We start from the raw sequence: 25652 nt of genomic DNA on the forward strand, positions 1-25652 counted from the left end.
TCATAATCGATCACATTGATAACTAGGGTTTTCAGGTGTTATAGTTAGATGACAGTTGTAGACATCTTTCAATTCAAGTGGAGGGCTATTGCTAGGGCTTCCCACCCCAGAGTCATGACTAGGTGCGACTTGTCCTTCTGGATGTTCAAGGCATTTCTCATGCCTCAATTGTTGAACAGGTTCCTGTTTGTGCTTTAGACGTTTGAAACGTTTCAACCGGACTGGGTCCTTGCCACTCTTCTGAGTGCATGGAAGCAAGATGCTTAGATCCTTTCTGAACTTGGAGCTCATCCCAAAGTAGATGAGGGGATTATAGAAACTGGCAGATTTTGCAAAGAGGCTTGCCAATATGCTAGTAAGACTAGGCACATAATATCCACTTGCAGACCACATAGATATAACAGCATATGGAGACCAAGCAATTATGAAGGCTGTACAAATCACAATTGACACCTGTAAATAGAAAGAAAATATAGTTTACTCCGTCAAAACATCTGGTAAATTCTATAGAACTCTGCTACATTGTATAATATGGTCATTAGGTGGTGCAGAGTGTCCATTGCTCGGGCAGACCTATGGAATTGTATAATGCTTAATTTCCCTAGTGGTGGTACTGCCGGGAAATGTATATGGTCACTGTACTTTCAACAAACTTTACATAAATCAGCAGTACAGGTTAACATATGAAACTTTGTAATATATCTTATCAATAGACTTCTATAGGCAGCATGTAATTGTATCCTTCAGTGAGATGACAGTCTGTCTTGAATGTTAGGGCAGATTTTGTAGAAAATGTTCATTCAGGAGTAGAGTTGAGCGAACCCGAACTATAAAGTTCGGGTTCGTACTTAACTTTGCGAGTTCGGGTACCCGGACCTAAACCCGGACTTTTTCACTGAAGTTAGGGTTCGGGTTCAGTGTTCAGGTGATTTTATTATTTTCCTTTATAACATGGTTATAACCGAAAATAATAGCATTCTTAAAACAGAATGCTAAATAAAATGTCTATTGAGGGGTTAAAAAAAAGAAAACCTCACCTCATCTTTTCTTCAGGACCTGCAAAAGGACCTGCGGTGACATCATCGTGCTCACCGCGTCTTTTAAGAATGCTGTTATTTTCCGTTCTAACCATGTAAGAGTGGAAAATAATTAAGTGAAGTTTGGGTCCCCATTGACTTAAATGGGGTCCTGGATTGGGGTGAAGTTTGGGTCCCGAACCCAAACTTTGACCTAAAGTTCTGCCGAATCGGGCAAACCCGAACTTCCACGGGTTCACTCAACCCTATTCAGAAGGAGGGAAGGGAATAAAAGGGAATAAAGGGAATAAAATAAAAATTGCAAAGTTTCTTATGCACACCTGCTCTACTGAGGTATATATAGTTTGTTGACATGCTACTGGTTCCTAAAACCTGTTCCCAATGATTGGGAAGGTGAATGTTGAGTGTCAGGCTATGCAGCTGCAATTACAGTGGGAAATCATGTCTATAGAAAATACATTGTAAAATCATAAAGTGGAAATAAAAAAATAAACATAAGGAGGAAAAATATTACTATTAGTTAGGGGTTCTTATCCATATAGACTGTAATATATTGTACAATATTATTGAGGAAATAATTCTGTGTGAAAATGCTAAATGTTTTTGTAAATTTTGTTAAGCAGCATTGTTCCCTCCAGGTCAAATATTGCTGAAAATGAGCCTTGCTGGGAAAATTTGTATTGAAAGTGATAAAGTCTCACTCTTTTCAGCATTTTTTTTATCTAGACTCTTGGCTGAAATTGAATATTTTATATTAGTAAACATACCCTAGTTACATCTCTTTCCACCATCCTTTGTCTTTCTGATAAATTGCCTTCTGTAGTCAAAGCGCGGCTTGATTTAACAGTGTTAATGATGGAAACATAGCAGAACACCATCACCAACACAGGTAAGAAGAAGGAGCATATAAAAATGGACACAATATAGGATTTAAAAATTGTGGAAAAACTGGCTTTGGACCAGTCAATTTCACAAGTTCCATACATCCGATCTAGAAAAATAAGAAAATGTGCAATTAATAATGTAACCAATATAGACATAGTACAATTTATATTATGGTGATAACAGGCTACTGTATATCTGTACATAACAAAATTTATGACCTTAGTACAATTGTGGGATACTCTCTCCTGGCTATCCCAAGACTGTAAAGTAATAAATATTTTGTATTATTACAAATCTAGTAGACTTCATGTATAATGTTCAATAGTCATGGCCATCATTGTACAAGAAGGTCCTCCAAAATGTGTCTAAAGACATTTTAGTGCATGTGTAGGTTTTTATAGATGAGACTTCTTAAATTTCCATGACTGAACAACAACATTGGGGAACGTGTAAAAATTGCTTTGGAAGCTCAAATTTCTACTAGGATTTGGAAGATTTCCATGCCAATGTTCTGGGTGGTTTATACACTATCAACCTGATGCTGAACATTTTGGCCATGATTCAAAATCGGTTCCTCACTTACTATGTGTCATTCCAAATACAATTTTCCTATGTAGCGGAAGGGTTTTTGGACCTCTCAGGTTACAGGGCCTGAGTTTGACTGCCACCTCTGCACCCTTTATAGCTGCCCGAATTTGTTTTGTCATACAACAGGGAATATAAGTTCTGCTAATTTATAAAGCTCATGATGAGAAGTCATTCGTTGCCAAAACATGTCTCAAGGTTGTTCAAGATATATCTGGAGTAGTACATTGATCATAGTTATTTAGCAAGAGGACACATTTAATTGCAGTGTTCTTTGTTACATGTGAGGGCTGAACATCACATCTGAAATATTCTGACCCAATATAATTTGTAATGTTTAGTAAACCTGGTAGGCAACTTACCTCTATAGCTTCCCCAACCTAGTAAAGGAGCCACTGACCAGAACAAAGCTGCAATCCAGATCAGCACCAATGATATTGTAATGCTGCCAAAGCTAATGCAGTTTGCTGTGGAATATAATATATGTATGATTAGTATTTATGTGGTAAATTTAAATTCAATTCAGCATACAAATTCAGTCATACTTTGGGCGAAATGGATATTTAAAATAATTTACACTCATTTAGGTCAATTTCTAAAGGGTGAAAAACGAGAAAGGCTTGGCACGGCTAACATATTTATGTAGCATTCCTGTTCTAGTTTGCCCCAGCAATGACCCTGACTGCTCATCTTTCCATTCTTTACAAGTATAATAACCAGAAGCAGTGTTCAGGGTCATCAAGGTAATGAGTTCCTTGATGTCATGACTAGTGTGTAATGTATGGCTCTTTTAGAGATGAATAGAGAATTACAGTGGAAAATTCTGAACTGAGAAATAACTTAAAATTGTAAGCCAACAGCTATTTTGTCCAAACTGGCCAAGTATGCTTGTTTATTTCAATTCAGAGAGGGGAACAAGCCACTGTCAGACACCTTTAGCAGCAGCTTAGCTGCTATAGGAACAAAGGATTAAGCATGTTTATCTGCTGGGGAACGATCAGAAGGTCCAACTTCTCACCGATCATTAGATCATAGGCAGAACCCACTGAAACCAGTAGCTTCAACCTGAGACACAGGAACAAAGGGTTAAAGGGAACCTGTCACCAGTTTTATGGTGTCCTAACTAAGGGCAACATAAATAAGTGACTGATTCTCTTAGCAAAATGCTGGGTCACTTTCTTTAATTGACCCAGTCAATCTGCCAACATCTTGTATGGAAAAGCTCCAGCTGATAATGATGAGTCATTAATATTTATGAGCTCCTGACTCTCCCCGCCCACCTGCTGCTGAATTACAGTTTTTTTTCATATGAATCAGCAGCAGGTGGGCAGGGGAGTGGCTATAGTTCTGATTTAAAAAAACGCTGGACTCAGTTGACATCACGCTGGACTCAAATCAGCTTATTAGCATGCGGCATCTTTGTGTGTATATTATGAGGTAACCATCTGTCACACCAGTAAGTGAATACATCTAAGGCACTTTTTAGTAATTAATGATTGTATATAATTAGTTAGATTATAATCAAATATCCACATGGTGGACTGGTTCCCTTTAAGCATGTTGATCATGCTTGGGATGATTGTAAGGTCCTTACCCATCATTAGATCCAGTAGGTTCAGTCTGATCCAATCATATCACTCCTAATGTTCCCTCTCCCCTCTGACAACATGAGACTGCACTATCCCCATCTAATTTTTACTGTTTTGGGTGACTGTTGAGGTTTCTTAACATTTCCAGAGAGCCTGCAGGTAGGGAACTGTAAACTACAGGCTTACATTTTCTTTTACAAATTATTAAATATCAATGTCATTTTTACATGTATTCTGTCATAACGTCTATATTCTTTATTTATGTTATAGATATGAGATACTGTTCTGCAGAAAAAATTAAATACTTTAATTATCTTTGAGAGTGATCATCCTAGATTTGACTTTTAGAATATATCCACACAGGGCTGGCCTTAGGTGTTCAGGTGCCCTGTGCAAGCTAATCTTGTGGCGCCCCGCTATATTTAAAAGAGAGGCCCTTTTAAGTATAGATACAAAAAAAATGCAAGATTCGTAGCAGCAGTGTACAGATAATATGAATTTCCTAAATGTAGTACGCCAACATTTGCGCCAAATAAAGAATAGATAAACAAAATACCAAATAACATAGGGCTGCACTAGATACCACCTAGCGATCAACTGAATAATACATAAAACCCTGTACTGCAGGTATAGATCAACCCCTTCATCAATCCCCAGGCTGCACCCCTTCATCAACCCTTTGCACCCCTTAATCAGACCCCTGCTCCCCTTAATCATGCCATGTCACCTTTACCAAGTCCCCTGCCCTTCTTAATCATACCCAGTGTCACCCTTACACAGTCCCCTGCCCCCTCAATTAGACCCTGCCCCCCTTAAAGGGAGTCTGTCATCAAAGTTTCACCTTTTTAACCCTTCCCATAGCTTTCTAGCAGCTTTACAGTTAATAAAAACTTTACTTTTATGAGCAATCCTGGACCTATAAAACCGGCATAAAAACAACTTAGTAACATATGCAAATGAGGGCTCGCAGGTGCCCAGGGGCGGCGATACCTTCATAGGTGCCCAGCTAGCTCAGCCATATTGTCGCTTCCCCCCGCCCATTCTTTCGCCCACCTTTCCCTCGGCGAAACAAGAAGTAAGTAGATGGGCAGTCAGAAGGAAAGGATGGGCGGGCAGAGGAAAAGAATGGGTGGGGGGAAGCGACGATAAAGCTGAGCTAGCTGGTCACCTATGAGGGTAACGCCGCCCCTGGGCACTTGAGAGCCCTCCTTTGCATATGCTACTAAGTTGTTTTTTTCCGGTTTTATAAGTCCAGGATTGCTCATAAAGGTAACGTTTTTATTAACTGTAAGGCTGCTAGAAAGCTATGGGAAGGGTTAAAAAGGTGAAACTTTGATGACATACCCAGTGTCACCCATAGCCAGTCTCCTGCAACCCTTAATCATACCCTGTCACCTTTGCCCAGTCCCCTGCCCCCCTTAATCATACCCAGTGTCACCCAGAGCCAGTCCACTGCCCCCCTTAATCATACCCTGTCACCTTTACCCAGTCCCCTGCCCTTCTTAATCATACCCAGTGTCACCCTTACCCAGTCCCCTGCCCCCTCAATTAGACCCTGCCCCCTTAATCATACCCAGTGTCACTCAGAGCCAGTCCCCTGCCCCCCTTAATCATACCCTGTCACTTTTACCCAGTCCCCTGTCCCCCTTAATCATACCCAGTGTCAACCAAAGCCAGTCCCCTGCTCCTTAATCATACCCAGTGTCACCCTTATCCAGTTCCCTGCCCCCTTAATAATACTCAGTGTCTGTCACCCTTATCCAGTCCCCTGCTCCCCTTAATCATACCCTGTCACCTTTACCCAGTTCCCTGCCATTCTTAATTATACCTAGTGTCACCCTTACCCAGTCCCCTGTCCCCTCAATTAGACCTTGCCCACCTAAATGATACTGTGTCACTCAGAGCCAGTCTCCTGCCCCCCTTAATCATACCCTGTCACCTTTACCCAGTCCTCTGCCCCTATCATACCCAGTGTCACCCTTATCCAGTCCCCTGCCCCCTTAATCATACCCAGTGTCACCCTTATCCAGTCCCCTGCCCCCTTAATCATACCCAGTGTCACTCTTATACAATCCCCTGCCCCCTTAATCATACCCAGTGTCTGTCACCCTTATCCCGTCCCCTGCCCCCCTTAATTAGACCCTGCCCCCATTTAATGAAAGATATTTGGTAATTAAAAAAAACAATAAGAACAGGTACTCACTATTTAAAGTCTTCTGCTCCCTCCCTGTCTGCAGAGCACCGGCCGCCTCCCTCACACATTGAGCGGATCCTTCCGTGGCTCTCTGTGAAGGCGCAGCACTTGGACGCTGCGCCTGTGCCCCTAAGCTCCCCCTCCACTCTTCGGAACCTGACCTGGCAGCTGCAGCAGCTCAGCTCGCCAGGCTCGCCTCACACAATCTCGGGCCGGCCTGTTGTAAGAGACTGAATACGAGCTGTGTCGGCCGCCTGGGCGCCCCTGTTGCCATGGTGCCCTGTGCTGCCGCACAGCTCGCACACCTCAAGGGCCGGCCCAATCCACACAAGACTGAAATACTACAGCTTTGCTGGTACTGCACAACTCTGCAGATTCGACAGACCCACAGCATTTCAGTCAAGTGTTGATGTTGAATTTAAAGGGGTTTCTGGTCTGATATAATTACCCTATATAATAGAAATCTCTGCTGCTTTCAGACATATGTCAATTATATTAGCAATTTGCAAAACTTTTTATTATAATACTTTTCATTATAAAAATTTGCAGCTATGAAAATTGAAGTGGGTTTTAGAAATGCTAAGAGAAAGTACTGCCACTTTAAAGTTTACCTCTTTGTGGATGGCAACCTTTAATATAGCGAGTTACACTAATGAGGGTAAGGGTATTTATACTGGCCAGACCAAAAAGCAGTGTGAGAAATCCATCCACCTGTAATGAAAAAGAACAAACGTCACATTTCTGATGTTCGGGTTCAGTTAATATTTCTAAGGATCCTTCCTGATAACAATACTATTCTTAGTTGACTTGTGTCTCCAGATGTTTGATAACCATTTTAAATTCTGCAACCCAGTTGTCAGTAGCAACAATATTCCAAGAAGAGAAAAAAATATATATTAGGACACAAACTTTTTTCCGAAATCTGTATAACTCATCAATATGCCAAAGGGCAGTTGACATCATCCCCAGTGAGCCATTGATAAGAAGTGAGTGCTAAACTATCCCAAAAGACCAAGGGCTTTCTTTTCTAGTTAGATCACATTTCAAGTAGCCAAAGCCCCAAGCAATGAGCTTTTGTCACTTTTATATATTGATGAATATCATTTCTAGCTTGAGAAAGTCCTGTAATATCATCTATTATGTTATCCAAGAGAAGAATATAAAATATCATGTGGTCATGAATTAATCATAATGAGGTTGTCTCATATGGCCAGGGATAATTATACCAAATAATTATAGCGTGCCCTGTGCTGAATATTTCCTTTACTATTTTTTTCCAAAAATATCCAATTTCACATTTCCTTACTGCATAAGTCACTCCTTTAAGAAATTCTCCCAATTAAACATGAACACAATCAGAATCTACATTAATATTCATGATTAAGAACAAGGGTTTTTTCCATGTTTTTTTTTTTTTTGTTAACTTTGAAAGTTATCGAAATTTGATCAAGTAATAACCTCCCTATAACTAGTGTTGAATATAGTGCTATATATTCGTCATTGCGAATAGTCTAGATTTTTAATTCCTCAGTCACCTCCCTTCTTGCTTGTGGGCCAATGAGAAGGCTGCAATGTCTTTGTCAGAGCTTAGCAACATCCCTAGCAACCAATAGGAAAGTTGCTTACCTCTTACTATATAAGAACCAACACAGCAGCCATTTTCTTCTGTTTTTTTTGCAGTTCTCTGAGAAAGCAGTGACATTACTGTGCTCTGTGCCTTTATCTGGATCATACTCCTTATCCAATTACTTTAGGAAGTTAGTAAGCTCATATATATAATACAGATAGTTAGTGGGAGATAGTCAGTGTAGGTTAGATAGTGATTTTAGTGTAGCTGTCCATACATACATGCTACAGACATAGTGCTGTGATGTCACAACAATACTTAGTGCAATGTGTCTGTGAAGGTTCTCATTTATCCAGGTCATGGTATATCTGTAAATAATAAATCAAGGCAACTGGACGTACTGTAGATTTCTTGAAAACATTTCACTCGTTCTTCTAACGAGCTTTCTCAATTCTGAGTGACTGTACAAAAATTCTGGGAATAAATATGTAACTGAATCAATTATACCCAGCATTGGGTCAAAGGTGTTGATTCCATTATCCTAATTGGAGTCAGTAGGTGATAAAGACTTCCCAGAAAAAGGTGTCAAGACAGCATTGTATGTGGCAGACAATAGATGTTTAACCTCCCCACCTCTTATCAAGCTTGGCTTCTCCATTTTTACGTAGTAATTATATGCCGTTCACGGCCGCAGTTATATGTTCTAAAGCCTTTTTTGGGCATGTATTAGTGGGGAAAAAGAAAAAGGGCTTATTAGCCGTTTTGGCATGTATTAATTTCCTTTTTATTTACTTATTTGATCTAACGGTATGTCAGACAGAGAAGTGACAGGCCCTGCACAGGGGCACAGGCCTAAATGTTTCTGGCGCAGGCACAGGTCGCAGCAGAGTAAGAAGGTGTGGCAGCAGGGTTCACTTCAAGAGGCCTGAGATCCCAGTGTCAGCTAGTGGTTGTGTTTTGATCAGTAACCCAGCGGTTCTTGAATGGTTGACTCAATGTTCGACTTCATTGCAAGTGACATCAGACACCCCCAGCCAAGAGTTGGTGGGTTCTTCAGACACAACCCTTAGTTGGCATGGCCCAGGAGATTGTAAGATTGTAAGTCCTCAAGGGCAGGGCCCTCTCTCCTCCTGTACCAGTTTGTAACTCGTCTTGTTTATGATTAGTGCAATTGTCTGTATTATGTATGTATACCTCTTCTCATATGTACAGTGCTATGGAATGAATGGCGCTTTAATAATAAATGATAATAATAATGTGCCCTCATCTGTCCTCAACCTGCCTCTGCCCTTTTCTGTTCCCTCAGCCAGAGAAGTACTATATGTTGTGGGATCAGCTCCACTAGACAGCGAGGATGAGCTATTAAAGGACAGTCAGCAGCTACTGCACAGCCAAGATCCAGAGGAGACATCTGCCGCTTCATTCGGTAGGCGTGAAAGTAGTGATGAGGAGAGTGGCGTGGGAGCTGGTGTTTCAAGAGGTCAGGCTCCTGGCTCACAGACCATTGAGGAGGACATCAGTGACGTGCAGACAGTACTCAGTGATGATGTAGCCGATCACAATTGGGAGCCAGGTGACGTAGGGGCTTCATCATCATTGGGACAAGAGGGTGACAGCTTGTGTGTTAAGCAGCGGTGGGGCCAGCTGTCACGAATACAGGGGAGGGGAGGGAAACAGAACTAGGCCTCAAGGCTAGGGAGAGGGAAAAGGTCACCTCCTAGGAAGCCCCTAAACCTGGCCCTAACTCCTGTCAGTATTTATAGACACTAAAGGTGGGAAAATACATACGCCGGATCCTAGACCTTAGGAGCCCTGAAATGCCCTAGGTAGTGGCAGGGAATGATACTACTGGTTCCTTCCCAGGTGAACGAACCAGCGTCTCCCTGAGGCCTAGTAACAACAAGCACAGGGGAACAAACAAATACAAAGAGCAGTACAACTAATCTTATAGAAAATGGATGAGCAGGAAAACAGGTAAGGTCCACACACCAACTCTTCCAAATCCAAGCAGAGAATGTCAACAGCATGGTATGAAGTGTGAGACCAAACTAAGTAGGAAATGCAATAATGACCATGGGCTGCACCTGACAAGAGGTGTGGTCATTACTAAACCACAACACTGAGAATCAAGAGACTGTCAGTTAACCTCATGTGCAGTCAGTCTCTCCGATCTTCTAATCTCTGTCACAGAACGTACCATGACACCAGCAAGTCGGTAGCGTGGCTGGGAGTCAGCAGGGTGGCAGCAGTGGGAGGTCGGGAGCCAAATGTGCCCGGGGTAGACCACCCGCTGCGCAGGAGCCTACCTGCCTGGAAAGGAGTGTTGCAGGGTTTCACAGAGGAAGGTAGCAGTTAGTCAGTGCGGAGTGTTGAGCGTAAAATCACCTACTTGGCGGTCTGGCAGTTTTTTGTTAAGCCGCCGGGGGAGGTGAACACGGCCATTTGTCAAATCGGTGGGCAGAAGGTGAAGCGTGGCCAGGGTGCCAATGTTTGCACCACAGCCCTGCCTCAACATATGCAGTGTCACTATAAAGTGGCTTGGGAGAACCATGGCTCCAATGTGGTGGTCTAGCCTGCCACAGCAACCAGTGGCACGCATCCGATTTCAGGCAGTCAAGGCTCCACCACCTCATCCGAAGGGAGCTGTCTGTCCTTCCCATCATCTGCTGGTCCTGATGCTTCTGCTCCCCCTCCTCCTAATCAGTCACTCCGTCAGCAATCGATCACCGAAGCGATTGCCAAGAGACAACAGTATGCGTGCACTCATCCAATGGTGCAGAAGCTGAACGTGTTCCTGGCCAAGTTGCTGGTACTGCAGTCCCTCCCTGTCCAAGTGGTGGACTGCACCTTTCAGAGAACTGATGGCTTGTGCCGAGCTAAGGTGGAGAGTCCAAACCTGTCATTTCTTTGCCAAAAAGGCAGTACCAGCCCTGCACACATATGCAGAACAGAAGGTGGGCCAGTCCTTGAGCTTGCTGGTGTCTGCCAAAGTGCACGGCATTTCCGTCGCGTGGAGCTGTAACTGCGGTCAAGGACAATATATGTCCTTTATGGCCCATTGGGTGAATGTGGTTCCTGCCCAGACAAACCAGCAACTTGGCCAGGTGATGCTGCTTTCACCTCCACGTTCTAACGCCATTGGTCCTGTGACAATGTCCGCCTCTGCCTCCTCATCCTCCACCTTGTCCTCAGCCTCCACCGCAGAGACAATTCAAAGTGGCCCACCAGCATACCACAAGTGCAGGGCACGGTGGTGTCATGCATTGCTGTTCTGCAACTAGTTTGCATGAGCGAACAGAGTCACACAGAGAAGGAACTGCTCTGTGCCCGTCATCAAGAAATCGAATCCTGGCTTTCTCCGAGACAACTCAAAATCTGAACCATGGTAACCGACAACGGGAAGAACATGGTGTTGGCACTGCATCAAGGAGGGCTGAGCCATGCTCCCTGCATGGCACACATGTTGAATCTGGTTGTCAAGCATTTCCTGAAGTCTTCCACCCATCTGCAAGACCTTGGAAAAATGGCCAAGAAGCTTTGCATGCACTTAAGCCACTCGTACAACACCAAGCACACCCTCCTTGAGCTACAGCGGCAGAAAGGCGTCCCCCAAGATAGCCTGATATGCAACGTTTCCACCCGTTGGAATTCCACTGTCCATATGTTTGACCGACTGTACGAACAGAGAAAGGCCATAAACATTTTCTTGATGATACAGGCAGATGATACAGTACTCCCCTGTGTAACTGATGTTAGCCAGTGGCAGCTCACACTTTATTTGTCAGTCTACTACAAGAAAATTTAGACTAACACAATCATTGTCACAGGTGCATATCCATCAATCAAGCATATAGAGATCTAATTAAAGCATGGCTGCACAACATTTCACATGCAAACAATAGAACTGAGAAATGGGGGTCATTCAAAATTATTGTGGTATTATACTAGTCACCAGGACCACGGGATGAACAACGTCATTCCACTGATTCATATCCTGGAAAAGATGCTGGTAAATCTGGCTGTTCAGGGGACTGGAGACGTGGTGCCTACATCTCACGGTCACATCAGCCCTGTAGGGGCTGAACTGGAGGAGAAGGACATTGGAGCACAAGCAATGGGTAGCAAAATGGGTAGTTTTTCTACACAGGTGACAGGAGAGGAGGAGCAGGAGCAGCCAGAGGATCAAGAGGGAGATGAGGTAGACTAGGCAGATGACCCAGACGCACCATGGCAGTATGCAGTGGAGATGGTGTCATTTGCGCAAATGGCCTGATGCATGCTCACTTGCTTCCGTAGTGACAGCCGAATTGTCACCATTCGGCAGAGGGATGAATACTGTCTCTCCACCATGTTAGAAACTCGCTACCGGTCCAAAATGGGGGCCTTTTTTACACATGCTGAGAGGGAGGACAAACTGAACTACTATAGAGACATCCTATGTAGTCAGTTGGCTGCTGCCTATCTGCGTCATCGTCCAACCTCTCGCAGGTCTGACCGGGGCCCTCACTTTCCACTACCATGGCTGCTGGGGGGGGGGGGGTGGCAGGAGCAGTGCCAGCTCCATCAGCAGCAGCCTTCATCCGCATAGTGAAGAGACTACTTACCAGCAGCTAGAATTAGAGCAGAACTTGAACCAGCAGGTGGTGGCATACTTGGAGTGCACCCTGCCAGCTGTCATTGATGATCCGCTGGACTACTGGGCAGCCAAACTGTATTTGTGGCTGCAACTGGCCGAGTTTGCCCTGGAAATGCTGTCCTGCTCGGCCAGTAGTGTGGCATCAGAGCGGGTGCGGCAGGGGCCATAGTTATCCATAGAACTCGCCTGTCCACCCTGGACATGGAGGGTCCTGATCTGGGCAATGGGGGTCTGATCTGAGCATGAGGGGTTATTTATCTGAGCAATGGGGGTCTGATCTGAGCATGGGGGGGGGATCTAAGCATAGGGGTTCAGATTTGAGCATAGGTGCAGATCTGCGCATGGGGTGTCTTGTTTGAGCATGGGTTTGTCAGGTCTGAGCATGGGGGGGTCAGATCTGAGAAAGGGGGAGATCTTAGCATTGGGGGAGATCTGAGCATGGGGGGGGGGGCAGATCTGAGCATGGGGGGGGGAAGATCTGAGCACTGAGGGTCTGTTACTGGTAGTCTGATTTGTGTTGTGTGTTCCGAGCATGGGGGTCTCATTTTGGGGGTCTCATTTGGAGGTCAGATGAGAATTGGGGATCTGATTTACCCTTTTTTGTCTTATTTTTCTTTGTTAAAACCTAGGTGCATCTTGTAGGGTGAAAAGACTCGTGTGTAAGTGTGTAGCTTGTGGCTCCTCTTAGTCATAAGTTGTTGTTTTTTGGCTCTTTGTGTCTGTAAGGTTGGCCACCCCTGCACTATGTCATTTGGCCATTTCATGACTGGGACACTATTTTGCCTTTTTGGCCTAGTTGACATCATCATTTATTTGACCCTTCTGATCTGTCAGAAGAAAGGAAAAATGAGACACAAAATGGATCCTGTCTGTGTAGCTGCTGTAAGGCCTCTATGGTTCCATCAGAATTAGCTTGTGATTTGGTAGCCAAAAGCAGGAGTGGGTACAAAACACAGAAGACATGCAAATATTCCATTCACATGTTATCTCTGTTTTGGATCCACTTCAGTTTTTTTGGGCATTAGCAATACTGATGTATTACTGATCAAATGCTGACCGAGTGAAGGCGGATGCTCAACAGACAGGATCCGTTTTTTGGGGGGTTATTGTTCTGATGGATCAGAGGAAGGGCAAAATAATCAGTGGTGTCAACACAAACTTACTGCTGACACCATCTCCACTCTGTCAGGGGGGCTCTACTAGTATAAGCGTTTAATAGAACAGGTTCTGTAGACATCTATGTTGAATCAGCTGATGACGGTGTAAAAAAGTGTGCTCTTTCATGCTATAGTAGGATTTGGGGCCTCTGCACGGTTCTTTATACTTGACACTAACTTTGACCTGTTTGGTTGAGTTCACACTTGAGTTATTTGGTCAGTTTTGGCCCCGTAGCTGCCCAAATAAGTGAAGTGTGCAGTGATTCTAAGAGTGACGCCTGTTGCTGCAAGGCAGTGTTCTACACCACTATACAGGCTCTCTGCAGCTAGGAAAACTCTGTTTTTAAACGCAAATCTTTTTGGAAAATTCGGCTAACCGACCGAATGGAATTTTTGAGAAATTCGCTCATCTCTACTTACCGATGTAACATGGTTAGCACTCCTTTTTTCTGAGATTTCTGAGTTTGGTTATCTAATCTAAGCAAACACCTTCAATTGCTTTTCAAGGGCTTTTGTCTCAAGATAATGAAATGAGTTAAGAAATTTAAGTTAATAGCGGAGGTGCTAACCATGGTACATCTGTATTACAACCTAAGCACTCACATTTCACATACAGCATAGTGTATATCATAAACTAAAGTGTAGTTTAATTTTTAAGCTTTTTTTAAAGGCAATACACTAAAAATGAGGAAAAAAACACTTGTATGTAGAGATAGGATTTCTTAAAGACATAGGTAGAGATGATCGAATTTCATATTTAGAATTTCGTTCACGCTTCGTTTGGTGGTAAAAGCAGAATTGCGTTATGGATTCCGTTACCATGGAGCATAACGCAATTCTATGATGGAATGCATTACGTTTTTTATTCTGTCATAATAGAAGTCTATGGCCAGCATAACAGATCCGTCCCATTTCCGTTATGCAGGGGAGTCCTCTCCTGCATAACTGAAACAGGACCGATCCTTTATGCAGGCATTCCGTCATAGAATTGCATTATGGTCCGTGGTAACGGAATCCATAATTCAATTCTGGTTGTACCACCAAACAAAGCGTGAATGAATTTCATAACATAAAATTCGCTTATTTCTAGTTATAGCTAAAAAATCTATATACATGGACCACATATGCTAATGGCAGTGTATTATTCATATGCACTGTATGACACTGTTTACATGAGTATTGTATGACACCATTTACATGTGCTCTGTATGGCACAATTTACATTAGTATTGTAGGACACTGCTTACATGTGCACTGTATGACACTGTTTACATAAGTATGGTATGACACTGTTTACATGTGCACTGTATGGCACTGTTTGCATAAGTATTGTATGACACTGTTTACATGTGCACTGTATGGCACTGTTTGCATAAGTATGGTATTACACTGTTTACATGTGCACTGTATGGCACTGTTTGCATAAGTATGGTATTACACTGTTTACATGTGCACTGTATGGCACTGTTTGCATAAGTATTGTATGACACTGTTTACATGTGAACTGTATAACACTGTTTACACGTGTACCATATGACACAATTGACTTGAGTATTGTATGCTACTGTTTACATGTGAACTGTATGGCACTGTTTGCATAAGTATTGTATGACACTTAACATGTGCACCATATGACACAATTGACATGAGTATTGTATGCACATGTGCACTAAAAGCATTATTCGTCAGGATAATATATCTCAATGTCTATCTGGGCACTCTATCCACTATCTGGGGACATTTATCTGAGTTTTATATGTACTGTTTATCTGCATTTGGTACTGTATGGCACTATTAATTGTTTAATATATGGAACAATGCTATATAAACGGTTTTATTATTTTACAATCTGTGACTTTGAATATTTTATTTGGGGGTCCACTTTACTATATTGTATATATAAAGTATTCAAAGGGAGTATTTTACAAGTTTTGTTGATGCAAATTGCTAACTTGTCCTAGTTAGGGAAAAAGTACAGGAGGTGATACAAACCTCTGTCCCTGCTTTTAATCATGAGAGGCCATTCAATGTCACGAGTGCCACTCCAACAAGTGCTCCAAGATTGCACCAAGGGTTGGAGTGCTTCACGCTCAGTGTATGCTTGTCCTCTGAGGACAGATATTGGGTCCAACCAGGAGACCTGTGTGCCCATCCACAGTGCACTTGCATTACACTTGTGGGAGTGACACTCCCAGCATTCAGAGCTTATTTTCACCGAAATCCACTGATTAAAAGCTGGGGCAGAAGTACTGTATATAATACCTGTTGTCTCATGCCCCTACCTATCTGTCAGCAGTTTTTAATAAACAAACTGCTGACAGATGCCCCTAATGTTACTATATTTGATGTATTGAAGTAGTCAATAATTTTTTGGCATTGGAAGAACCTTACACAAAATCACCCTTCCCGAGCAAGATAGGGAGGCTCTTGTTCTTGCTGAGGCCAATTTATAATAATAATAATAATGATAAAAAATTATACAAACATTTCTCTCTGTTTTCATCAATGCATGAAATATTTCCCTTTGCTCCTGTGGATTTATCACATGGCAGCTGTCATAGAATTTTTTTTTACCAACCTTTCTCTTCTAATCCCTTTTTAACAGAGTTAGAATGGCTTGAAAACCAGATTGCCAAAGTAGCTATTGTATGTCAACTTAGTCTGCGCCTCTAATCCTTCCATTATCTGTTAATAAAGCTGCTGCACAAGTCACAGAAACCACATCCGATTTTTTTGTCAATTGATTTTTGCTGAGTTTTCTTTCCTGCTCGGTAGTACAGAGTACACTGCATTGTTCCGAAATCAAAGACATTTCTGCTGCTGCTTTCTAAATAATGACCCAGTATTTACCATTTGCACCTTGTAAGGAATAGCTGTAGCTTTTAAGCATTCTTAAAGGGCTCAGAAACCTAACTTGTTTGACTATGGACAAAAACTATTAAAGGGAATAACCGATTGTTTAAATAGTTTTTATGTTAAATATATTTCTAAAGAATTTTTGATTATCTATCTATCTGTTTACCTACAGTTGTGTTCAAAATTATTCAAACCCCACTGCAATTGAGTGTTTTGGCCAGTTTGACATTGATTTTGATCATTTCAGTCATCTTGTTTACAATTAAATCAAAGAGGCACTTGTAAGTCAGACAAATATAACATAACATTTATAATGAAATAACCACAAATGTCTTTTCTGTGCTCACATCATTATCAGCTTTATTCAACCCCCCAAGTGACATTCAATCTTAGTACTTAGTACAACATCCTTTTCCAGTTATAACAGCTTTTAAACGTGAAGCATAGCTTGACACAAGTGTCTTGCAGCGATCTACGGGTATCTTCGCCCATTCTTCATGGGCAAAAGCCTCCAGTTCAGTCACATTCTTAGGCTTGCGCGCTGCAACTGCTTTCTTTAAGTCCCACCAGAGGTTCTCAATCGGATATAAGTCTGGTGACTGCGATGGCCACTTCAAAATGTTCCAGCCTTTAATCTGCAACCATGCTCTAGTGGACTTGGAGGTATGCTTGGGATCATTGTCCTGTTGAAAGGTCCAACGTCTCCCAAGCCTCAGGTTTGTGACGGACTGCATCACATTTTCATCCAATATCTCCTGGTACTGAAGAGAATTCATGGTACCTTGCACACGCTGAAGCTTCCCTGTACCTGTAGAAGCAAAACAGCCCCAAAGCATGATTGACCCCCCGCCATGCTTCACAGTAGGCAAGGTGTTCTTTTCTTCATAGGCTTTGTTCTTCCTCCTCCAAACATAGCGTTGATCCATGGGCCCAAACAGTTCTAATTTTGTTTCATCAGTCCACAGAACACTATCCCAAAACTTTTCTGGTTTGTCCACATGACTTTTGGCATACTGCAGTCGACTCTTCTTATTCTTTGGAGACAGCAAGGGGGTGCGCCTGGGAGTTCTTGCATGGAGGCCTTCATTACGCAGTGTGCGCCTTATTGTCTGAGCTGAAACTTCAGTACCCACATCTGACAAATCTTTTTTCAGTTCCTCAGCAGTCACACGGGGACTTTTTTCCACTTTGCGCTTCAGGTAGCGCACAGCAGTCGAAGTCAGCATCTTCTTTCTGCCACAACCAGGTAGCGTTTCAACAGTGCCCTTTGCCTTGAATTAGCGAATGATGCTTCCTATGGTGTCTCTTGGCATGTTTAACATCTTTGCAATCTTTTTATAGCCATTGCCCTTCCTGTGAAGAGAAATCACCTCTTCTCTTGTCTTCCTGGACCATTCTCCTGACTTCACCATGTTTGTAAACACACCAGTAAATGTCTAGAAGGAGCTGAGTATCACAGTCCTTTTAAATCTGCCTAATTGGTGCTTATTATGCTTGATTGCTGCTCCTTGACAGCCACAGGTGTTTTCAATACCTGATCGAAAAAACTTGAATGAACCTCTGTTCTTAAGAGTGGTAGTCTTTAAGGGGTTGAATAATTGTGTCAATGAAGAAATCACAAAAAAAAACATTTAATACTGTATTACAAAAACAATTGATGTCATTTTAGTTGCATTTGGTTCTTTAAAAAGTCCTTGTAAGATTTCATTCTGAACACAATTACAAATGTAAACTAAATTCCCTAAAACCTTTTACAGCATTGGGGGTTGAATAATTTTGAACACAACTGTATCTACTAAAATCCTGCAGTTTTTGCACTGGCTACAAAGCCTAATAACAGGAGCCAGTTCTGGGTCTGTACTGATCAGTTTTCTGCAGTCATCTCTTTTAGCAGTACAGACAGGATTGCAATGACAGATATCATGTATATATAGATAACACAGGATCCACCTTTCACAATAGGGGATTGTCCCAGCTTATCTACTCCCTGCTGACCTTTGCACAGGTCACAGATAAAGATGAATCAATTTCTTGAAATTCGATTTAGATTTAATTTGGCCAAATCAGTCAGTGAATTTGATTCAGGTCTGAATAAAATAGTCACGTTCAGGTGTGGGAGGGAAACACCACACCGAACATCGGAGGGAAAGGGGTGAGGGAATAAGGCTTAGAAACTAGGGAAAAGAGATGAACACCTCCTAGTAAAACCCTAATAAAAGTTCATACACCGGAATACCTAGTGTACTAATTCACCCTATAGGACCCTGGTACTAATGTCAGGACTGAGACAACCTGTTCCTTCAAAAGGAAGGACGAATAGGAGTCTCGCTCAGGCCTTAATACAAATGACAGAGAAATGCAACACACAAAATAACCCAAACAAAATACGAAAGGGAAAGAAAACACTTAACTTCAAGTGGCTATGGCAGCATCAGGAACTCAGCCTAGATCCACACAACAGCTATCCACAACTCAAACAGAAGCTATAAACCGCAAAGCATAGTGGGAGAAACAACAATAAATAGAGAAGGTTAAATGACCCTAATAGCCACACCTGGGGAAAGAAGGTGTGGCAAGCACCAGCAACAACACAGAAGTCATTTGATCTAAATGGAAAACATGTCAGGTCAAACCACGTGTTGCCAGTCTCACCGATCTCCTGCCACCTGTCGCGGGAATGTACGTGGCAAAACAATTCGATTTAGGTCAGAATAAAAAGTGTAACAGTAATAAACTTATTTCAATCTCTTTAACACCAAGACAGTGCATCTTAAAATGACAGCAATATATATGGCTATGGAAAAATGCATGATTGCTGGTGGTAAAAAACAGCCTCTTTAAAAACAAACTGCACTGTAGGATTTTTATGTTTTAAAAAAATGTTTTTCATATTTTGGCAGCACATGCCTAATGCTGTGTATACATGCACCTCCTGGGGTAAGGACGTAGCTAAAGGCTCATGGGCCCTGGTGCAAGAGTTCAGCTTGGGCCCCCTTCCTTCAGTGCTTTGTGGCCAAGGGCAGGGAAGCACATAGCCTTCATGCTGCATCAGGCACAAAGTTAAACGGCAACCCCCATGCCAAATTCTTGAACTAACCCCTTCTCTCCAGCCAGAGGTGTAACTTGAACAGCATGCACTTTCTATAATACCGGCATCTTCTTATGTGGCACAAGGGTCTTTAGGCCCCCTCAGGCTCCTGGGCCCAGTAGCAACTGCTACCTCTGCACCCCCTTTAGCTACACCCCTGTCCTGAGGTCATTTGATCCTTCTTCCTTATCTTTCTTCTGATCTGAAAAATGACTGATGACATTTTGAAAGATTCACCTAAATCAAATTACCAAAAATTGAAATTCAGAATTGAACCTAGTTGGAAAATTAAGGTCACATTTGATTTGTTTAGAATCACTCATATCTAGTCACAGAGCATAAAAGTCAATGAGTCAGCTCCTGGCCATTGCGTCTATGGCCCATGGTTGCTGAGTAAGATATAGCTGTAATTTTTGTTAACTACAGGTCAGGAAGGATGGCTGCCTTTATAATCATGATCAGGAAATAGAATAAAAAATCTACAATCGGAAAACAGATGAGAAGAAAAGGATATTTTTACCCTTTTGGTTGTAACTGGCTAAAACATTTTTTTTATAGATGAGTCATGACTCATTTCCCTTAAGACAAGTGTTCATGAAACTATAAAATATAGGTAAAACAGGTGTAATACATTACTACATAGGAATTATAGGGGAAATCCAGGCAAAATGGTCTGCTGGCATTTCAGTGATATGTGGTATAGGAACATATTGGATGAATTTATGATCTTAAGCTAACAGTGATTTCCAGAATGGAGAAGCTACAGTTCTCAATCCCTTTATTACAACCTCTAACACATTCTTAGCAATTCTGCAATAATTTAACATTGATTGAACAGTTCTGATCTGTTGGCCAAACTAAGATATGAATGATCTTGGCAAGGGCCATATTTGTGATTTTGAGATGACTTGGTCAGACCATCTCCAGAATGGCAGCTCTTGTGTGGTGTTCCCAGTATGCGGTGAATAGTACCTATCAAAAGTGGTCCCAGAAATTACAACCAATGAACAGGCAACAGTATATAGGTTGGTCATTGATTCACTAGCCTGTCTAGTGCACATAAGCATCAGAACTGGACCACTGAACAATAAAAAAAGTTGGCCTGGTCTAATAAATCATTTTCTTTTATATTATAACAGCTTGATGTGTGTGCATCACCTACAGCACATAGAGAAGAGATGATACCAAGATGCCAAGAAGCACTATGGGAAGAAGTCAGTGTGATGCTCTAGACCAGTGGTTGTTAACCTGTGGTACACTGGTATGCTGGTTCCTAAGGCCTCTCAATATTCAACTGGATCATAGTCCTCAGGATGACAATACAGTAAAATGCTTCTCTGGGGCATAGGGGCGATATCTCCCTGCCCAAACACTTACTCTTAATCTCAGGTCTATTGCCTGTAGCCTATCAGAGGCCAGTGCATGCAGAGAGATGACATCATCATTGTGCCATCTGAGCCAGGCTGCATACAGCTCAGGACACAGGCTGGAAGAGGCTTGTGTCCCGTATTGCATTGCTAACAACGGCATGGAGGTAATCATTTGGCACAAAGGTAATCTACTAGCACAAATTGTAAGGGGACATTTTTTTCTACTGGCACAAGCTACTTTCTACTAATTTCTACTGTGTGACAAACTCTGTACAGAGATGAGACATGGCTGAAAGAAGTCATCATGGTGGTCTGCTCCGAATGGAGAAGATGAGGAACGAGAACATGTAAATCGGATGAGACATCACTAGATGGAGGTATGTGGTTATGTATTCTCCTGTATGTTTAATAGCACAGAATGCAATTTAAAAAAGTAATAGTCATCCATCATGGGTTCTAATCTATCATTTTGACAAGAAAATTAGTGCTGCATGCTGTGCTATACTTTCAATCAAATCTGATGAAATGGCTGTTGGAGGCTTAGAATAGACAGCAGTGTGAGAATAGCATTATTTTAACCTTTAGGATTATTTGCTTCCTTGGAGGTACTCAATTCAAAAATCTTGACACTGGGTTATACTTAGCGAGAAAAGGTTGAGAACCACTACACTAGGCAATCTTCTGTTGAGCGTCCTGGCATTCATGTGGATGTTGCTTGTCTTGTACCACCTTTCTAAACTTTACTGTTATGAATGATTGGTGTATATATTATACGGTATTTATATTTGCCGATTTTTTTTTTTTTTTAAATCTAATGTGTGGCCATTTGATTCCCACAATCCTGCAAGAGAAATAGCAAGCCTAACTTCAAACAATACGTCACAAATATATAACAGACATGCTACGGGACTCTTAGACAGAACTCTGCTTTTCTTTCTTACCTCGCATGTCCATATTGAGGTAATGAGAAAGCCATCATCTCTAAAAACATTGAAGATTTCTATGATGCCTCTGGAATAACCAAATACAGAAATACTGGCGTCAGAAACTGCCAGGTTAAAAGTAAGATAATCTGTGGGCAGCAAACTGTTCCTCTGCTTGTACAAGATAAAAATGACAATACTGTTTCCAAACCATGACATCCATCCTGCAAATAAGAACATTTACATGTGAGTAACAGTAGTAAGTCAGTAGTATAGATGAAAATGATGAAAGTGTAAGATGTTATAATAGATCTAAATAATTGTAAAAGTATACTAATTGAAAACATTACCCACTTATAACATACAACAGACACCTATAGCATGTACACAAATTTATATACAATAATTATGTACCAAACATTATCAGTTTTTACAATGCATAACATATTTATAAATATTAGGCTACTTTCACACTAGAGTTCGATCGGATCCGTTCTGAACGGATCCGCTCATTTTAATGCAGACGGTGGCTCCGTTCAGAACGGATCCGTCTGCATTATAACTTAGAAAAATTTTCTAAGTGTGAAAGTAGCCTGAGCGGATCCGTTCCGACTTTACATTGAAAGTCAATGGGGGATGGATCCGCTTGAAGATTGAGCCATATGGTGTCATCTTCAAGCGGAACCCTCCCCATTGACTTCCATTATAAGTCTGGACGGATCCGTTTGCCTCCGCACGGCCAGGCGGACACCCGAACGCTGCTTGCAGCGTTCAGGTGTCCGCTCACTGAGCGGAGCGGAGGCTGAGCGCTGGCAGGCGGATGCATTCTCAGTGGATCCGCCTCCACTGAGAATGCATTAGGGCCAGACGGCTGCGTTCAGGGCCGCTTGTGAGCCCCTTCAAACGGAGCTCACGAGCGGACACCTGAACGCAGGTGTGAAAGGAGCCTGATTTATTTAGTTACAATACAAACTTTCTTAGTTTTCACAATGTATTGAAAAAAAGCAGTGAATATGATAATCTTAAAACCCATTCATTCCAAATTTTGGACATCTGATCTTCTTTTTCTATGAAAAGGGCAATCCGATCTTGACACGCGAGAGAAGAAAACATTTTGTAATGAAATATTAGAGAATTTTCCGCCTTTCTCTCATGCTGAGAACAATACATTGTGTGTTGTCAGGTAGGCTATTGTAGTGGACGAAGGACGTAAATAGTGAATTTACAGCACAGTTGTAGACTCTTAATGCTAGACTGACATCAATATTAAAAAAGGAATCCATTCAAAAGTTCTGAAGATTTATATTACTGAAGAAATCAAGCAAAGGCAGAATACAATTTACAATTTAGCAATCTGTATTCTTCAATAGTGCCAAAACACAAGTGAGACCAAAGTCTAATATGAAAACGTTTGTTCTTGTTCAGATCCTTATTCTAATCCATAGGACACACTATTAATACTTGCCAAATCAATTTCAGCATATCAGTCAACTTGAAAGGCAACCATCAGTTTTCTGAGCCAAGAATATTGCAAGAAGAGCTCTCACTTTCTCTTCCTCCCAGGTTGTATAAAGTAGATTATTCAGTAGGGGGTGTATATCATGCTGGCAGTGTTATCTCAGTAGTCACTGCCACCATAGACAGATGAGTAATGACTATGTTTCATACTATTTTGCTCAACCACCTGAGCTGGTTGCTGTTTCTGTACTGCTTTGTACTGTTTGTTAGCGAAATATAGCATTGACACCTGCACGCTGTTAAAAAGCATGGTGCCCATGATAGGTGAATGTTCACACTATCATATATCACTATTGCATCAACCCGGACATCCACAACTCAACTTGCCTCCTTGCTCTACACTCATTGGGGGCAGTTCCAAAGATAGTAGGATAGCTGTTATCAGGGTGGGCTTTACGTAGGGTCGAGCAAGCTATATTCTCCTTTGGCCAGCCTATACCCTGTGTTTGCGTGGGTTTCGAACAGGTTCTCTGGTTTCCTCCCACACTCCAAAGACATACTATGATAGGGACCTTAGATTGTGAGCCCCATTGAGGACAGTTGGATGCTAATGTCTGTAAAGCGCTGCGGAATATAGTAGCGCTATATAAGTGCATAAAATAAATAAATAAATACTCGCAGGCAATTCCACGACTGTCTGTTTTCGGTACCCCTAAAGTCATCCATTAGGGCCATCCGTGAATAGTTTTGAAGAGAGTGAGATCGCCCTTATCAGGGCAAGTGTTCCACTTTAGGTAGGGTCAGAGACGGACATTCTTTGTTCCATGGGTATCATTATGCAATAATTTTAATCAGGGTAATAAAAGTTAAGTTTTAAGGAAATTTCCTTGCTATTCTGTGATTTCTTTCATAGGGGATGGCAGTGAGCTCAGGGAAGGGAGTAATGTGGCAATAAATGGTTTTGATGCAAAACATTTGAGCGTTGGAAACTCAGGTGACCAAAACTTATGTTGAATTATTTTAGTATTTTTTCATATGGTTTCAATTTGACTTGACAATAGCTTGCTTATGATTTGCAGCTTAACACAAGTAAGTTATGCAATGAGACTTAGTCCTTCCATTGACGTACATTATGTAATGCAACAGAGAGATAGTTTGTAATTAAATCATTCTGACAGATCCACTTCTGCTAATGATAGATCCATTTGTACCTGATCGCAGTGGTGCTTGTGTTGTACCCTGTCGGAAAATCCTGAGAATTTTCATGAAGAATGAATTTTAAAACATAGTGTTCTGTTTGCAAATGTTAAAGGTCATATTGTCTTAATAAAAAAAATAGGTATACAATAGTTTAAATAGTTAAAAAGATAGAGAGAGCTATGAGTTATATAATAGTAGATAATAAAATTACTTCTTTCAGGCGTTCAAGCAGTTACGTGTTATATACCTGTATACCCAACATTGTGTTGACAGATAGATAAATAGATAGATAGATATAGATAGGTAGATAAAGATAGATAGATAGATAGAGGTAGATAGATACCATAGACAGATAAATAGATAGATAGGTAGATAAAGATAGATAGATACTGTAGCTGGAAATAGATAGATACTGTAGCTAGAAATAGATAGGTAGATAAAGATAGATAGATAGATAGATAGATAGATAGAGATATGTAGATATAGATTGCTAGATAAAGATAGATAGATAGATAGATAGATAGATAGATAGATAGATACTGTGGATAGATAGATACTGTAGGTTCATACTGTAGATAGATACTATAGATAGATAAATAGATAGATACTGTAGATAGATAGATAGGTAGATAAAGATAGATAGATACTGTAGCTGGAAATAGATAGAGAGATACTGTAGCTAGAAATAGATAGATAGGTAGATAAGGATAGATAGATAGATAGAGATATGTAGATATAGATAGGTAGATAAAGATAGATAGATAGATACTGTGGATAGATAGATACTGTAGGTTCATACTGTAGATAGATACTATAGATAGATAAATAGATAGATACTGTAGATAGATAGATAGATAGATAGATAGATAGATAGATAGATACGGGTTAGATAGATAGATTTAAATGCATATTTATCATAAGTAGATCATTTAGTCTTTCTATATGAGACCTGCACACAAGAAATAATGTGTATTGACTGTACATACCAAGACAAAGTAGATAGATGCCTATTATGGTCTCCCCTTGTTCCGACAGTGGGTTTTCTTTTTGTGGTAGGGTCATATTGTTGTTCCTCCATGGTGCTGGCCGTGGAAACTGTATGGACAT

At 41.5% G+C, this 25652-nt stretch overlaps 1 protein-coding gene across 1 annotated transcript; it reads right to left on the reverse strand.

Moving 5' to 3' along the window:
- On the reverse strand, nt 1–25652 carry LOC122936335 (visual pigment-like receptor peropsin). Its single transcript, XM_044292484.1, has 6 exons — nt 25532–25652; nt 21906–22111; nt 6902–7001; nt 2870–2974; nt 1805–2028; nt 1–453 (listed from the first exon to the last, which is right to left on the reverse strand). The coding sequence occupies exons 1-6, from the start codon at nt 25650–25652 to the stop codon at nt 1–3; spliced, it is 1209 nt and encodes a 402-aa protein (XP_044148419.1).

This window comes from Bufo gargarizans, chromosome 4, assembly GCF_014858855.1.
Source record: "Bufo gargarizans isolate SCDJY-AF-19 chromosome 4, ASM1485885v1, whole genome shotgun sequence".
In the NCBI taxonomy this organism is placed as follows: Eukaryota; Metazoa; Chordata; class Amphibia; order Anura; family Bufonidae; genus Bufo; species Bufo gargarizans.